A 3,384-nucleotide genomic window follows, 5' to 3' on the forward strand; every position below is an offset into this window, starting at 1 on the left:
GAGAGAGAGAGAGAGAGAGAGAGAGAGAGAGAGAGAGAGAGAAAAAGAGAGAGAGAGAGTTAACGGGAGAGGAGAAAAACAGACAGATAGAGACACAGACAGACAGACACAGGAAACAGACAGCTGAGATAATTAAGGAGGAGGGCGGGTCAACACACCATAACTGCTCTGCACGGCGATGAAGGTCGGCCCTCGCTTCTCTCGCTTGTAGTCAACCAGGACTCGCTGAAGGCCTGCCAGTTTGGCTCTCTCCACCGCCGACCGCCCCACCGTGACGGAGAAAACTAGGCCAGCAGGGGGAAGCAACTCTTCATCTGTGTCTTGTGAGATTCTGGGGACAAGGGAGAGAAGTTATTAATGCATATGTACAGAAAGAGACATACAGTTCCCCATACATAGACACTCACACACACATATACCCACACATATACCCACACACATACACATATACCCACGTACACTACAGAGTAGCATATCGTCGATGGGATTCACAAACTGGCTACATGCAAAAATTTCAAAAATCTTTTTATTTGCTTAATGAATAGTAAATAGCCTAATACGTGTCCTCAAAAAATATTTGGTTTGAAAAAAAAACTAGAAATATGTTTTAATTGAGACTTTCCAAAACGGACACCTGCAGCTGATGGAAAAAAGGGATCGCCAAACCGGCCATGTACATAGCCGCATCGGTTTCACCAGACCGTCGCGACACGCGTTGACACGTGCCATCGAAAACCGGCTACATGCTTCCCCACCGCGCATCACCCCGACCGTTCCGTATGGTTTTTTTCTCTTGAACTAGACAGAATTGTAAACTGTTTTCAGTGTTCATCGAGATAAATAATATTATAGTCAACAATGAAGTGACTTATAATATAAAGCATTTGTGTGATTCGATTTACTAGATTAGATTTGTCACTTAATTTATGCATCTAGATGAGACTTAAGAACATGAAAGATCAATAGAGTTCCAGCCACATTATGGGCCCGCACCTTTACAACAAGCTCTCTCTCTCTTCTTCTCCTCCTTCTCCTTCTTTTTCTTCTCCTCCTCCTCCTCCTGCTTCTTCTTCTTCTCCTCCTTCTCCTTCTTTTTCTTCTCCTCCTCCTGCTTCTTCTTCTTCTTCGCCTACATTAATTGTTGTATTATAGCACACTCTAATGTTAGCTGCTGCGGAGCAGCTGTAATAGCAGTAGTAGTACCATCATTATACTCATCATCATCATCAGCAGCAGCAGCAGCAACAGCAACAGCAGCAGAAGTAGTAATACAAAACTAATACTATAAATAGTATAGAACATATTTTAATAATAATATGCATTTTATTGTTACTATTTAAATGTTGACATTCTGGATGCAATCCTTTTGTCCTCGGAAATATCCTACCCTGTGACCATGGGTGTGAACTGATAATATTCTTTGGTCTCTTCGCAAAATTAAACGTTTCAGTCGTGATGTATTCTATATTGTGACAGACATCATTTTCTTACGATTCACTTATCACGCATCAATAAAGTTATCTATTCAAGTATTTGGTTTTAGTATTATTATGTCAGAGATATATTTAGCAGAGAGAGAGAGAGAGAGAGAGAGAGAGAGAGAGAGAGAGAGAGAGAGAGAGAGAGAGAGAGAGAGAGAGAGAGAGTGGTTCCAGGCAAAAACCTCCGTCGGCGTCATCTGTGATTCACGATTGGTAAAGAAAGGACCAAGAACAAGTCATCGAAAGAGAGAAAAAAAACTCCTGGAATATGAAATGGCTATCTTTGTCAGGTTTACAGAATAGTTCATCCACGTTAATGCTGTTCTTCTATAATAATTAATGCTAGCCCTTTTCAAATACCACTTTCTTGACATTTTGACACGAGTCTGGCTGAGGATACATGATGGATTCCCTATCCCGAGATAGATGCCCGGTAAAGCTGAGTCTGGCAAAGACATTGGAGAAGACTGCGGACGATGGCAAGTGCACTCCAGCAAGTTATCCACGATTCACCTCTATCATGGAGCCACGGTATTGCCAATAGCTATCACCATCGACTCCGATTCACCCTGGTGTTTTGTACATTTCACTTGGTCTTCTTAAGAATGACCCTGAGTTTGAGATTTTTCTTTATACTATTGCCAGAGATCCCTACAGCTGTAGGCAGCAATAACGAGGGAACTAATGGACATAGAATTGGAAGGCGACGGAATGCATGTGTGGTGTATGCAAAAGGAATGGATTCTTGCAACAAGGTTACGGACAAGTGCGGCAGGGAGGTGGGTAGAATAGGAATGGAAGAAGGAAATGGTAAAATTGATCCTTGTGGGGGACTGCCTTCTCGAAAGTAACAGATTGACTAGCACAACTGGAGACGAAATGAGACCAAAAGGCTGGAATAACAAAAGCTAGAATAGCTCAACAAATCCAAAAAGATACTCTTGTCAGAATAATAGATACCATTGTGACGAATTCAGTTATAAGGAAAGAGACAGATTTTTTAAAAGCAGTATGGAGACTCACATGGGTACAAAAGCGTACATTTGTAATTCATTTTAAAAAAAGATGATGTGATCGGGAGAAGTGTTTTGTGCGTCTGGATCAAGCCGGTCTGAAGAGACCAAAGGTTCAGAAAATAAAACGCCTTCAGGTATTTTCAACAACATAGCTGACAGTTTGCGGAGAAAGTTTGTTGACAGTTCTTTATTATGTCAACCATCAGACTTTGGAACATGTGTTAGGAACTGGGCGATGAACGAGCATTCAAACAGGAATGCACGTGTGGCCGATGTATCCTCAGTGTTGAGGGATTCTTCAACAAGTTATCACGAGTATCATTACATTACTGTATGGCTCAACTAAGCTGTACCTTGAGACCACTTTCCAAAGTTTTGCTGACGTGTAATGGCTCTACACTTCAGAGTAAACAGAAATGAAGCAATTCTCCTTCTGGTGAAGCAAATTTTCGACGAGCTCAACTTGGCTCTGTTCTGTCCTCGTAAGTATTGTTGCGATATTTACGTGATTATTGCGGCAACGTGCGTGAACACGCTTGGTTGAAACATTGAAAGTGAAGAAACAAACAGAAAGCCACAGCCGACAAGGAAATAGCCATCATGTCCTTAGGTGAAGATGAAAAACACTCTGGTGTTGAATGGACGTGCCAGCTGTTCCTTTGGCATTAGGAAGCAATGCGTCTTCTCAGTATTACAAAATTGAAATATCGGTGCATCATTTTACGTTCTACAACGTTGTTGAGAACGATGTGGTGGGCTGAGGCAGAACGAATTTGCAACGTACATAATCAACTTTGTGAAAGGAATCCTGGCTGCCAAAAGTAACTCTTATACGGTGATGATTGGACATACCAAACCGATATTCGACATCGGCAAAGCCGCTTCTT

General features: G+C 41.8%; 1 protein-coding gene across 1 annotated transcript in view; it reads right to left on the reverse strand.

The window, feature by feature from the left end:
• Positions 1-3,384, reverse strand: part of LOC101847914 (DNA polymerase epsilon catalytic subunit A) — a gene marked incomplete at its 3' end in the record, with an annotated part of 42,717 nt that overhangs the window by 2,503 nt on the left and 36,830 nt on the right. Inside the window, 1 exon segment of the mRNA XM_013088945.2 lies at positions 159-331. Within this exon segment, the coding sequence (XP_012944399.1) occupies positions 159-331 (173 nt within the window).

This window comes from Aplysia californica, unplaced genomic scaffold (genome assembly GCF_000002075.1).
Source record: "Aplysia californica isolate F4 #8 unplaced genomic scaffold, AplCal3.0 scaffold00841, whole genome shotgun sequence".
Lineage (NCBI taxonomy): Eukaryota > Metazoa > Mollusca > Gastropoda > Aplysiida > Aplysiidae > Aplysia > Aplysia californica.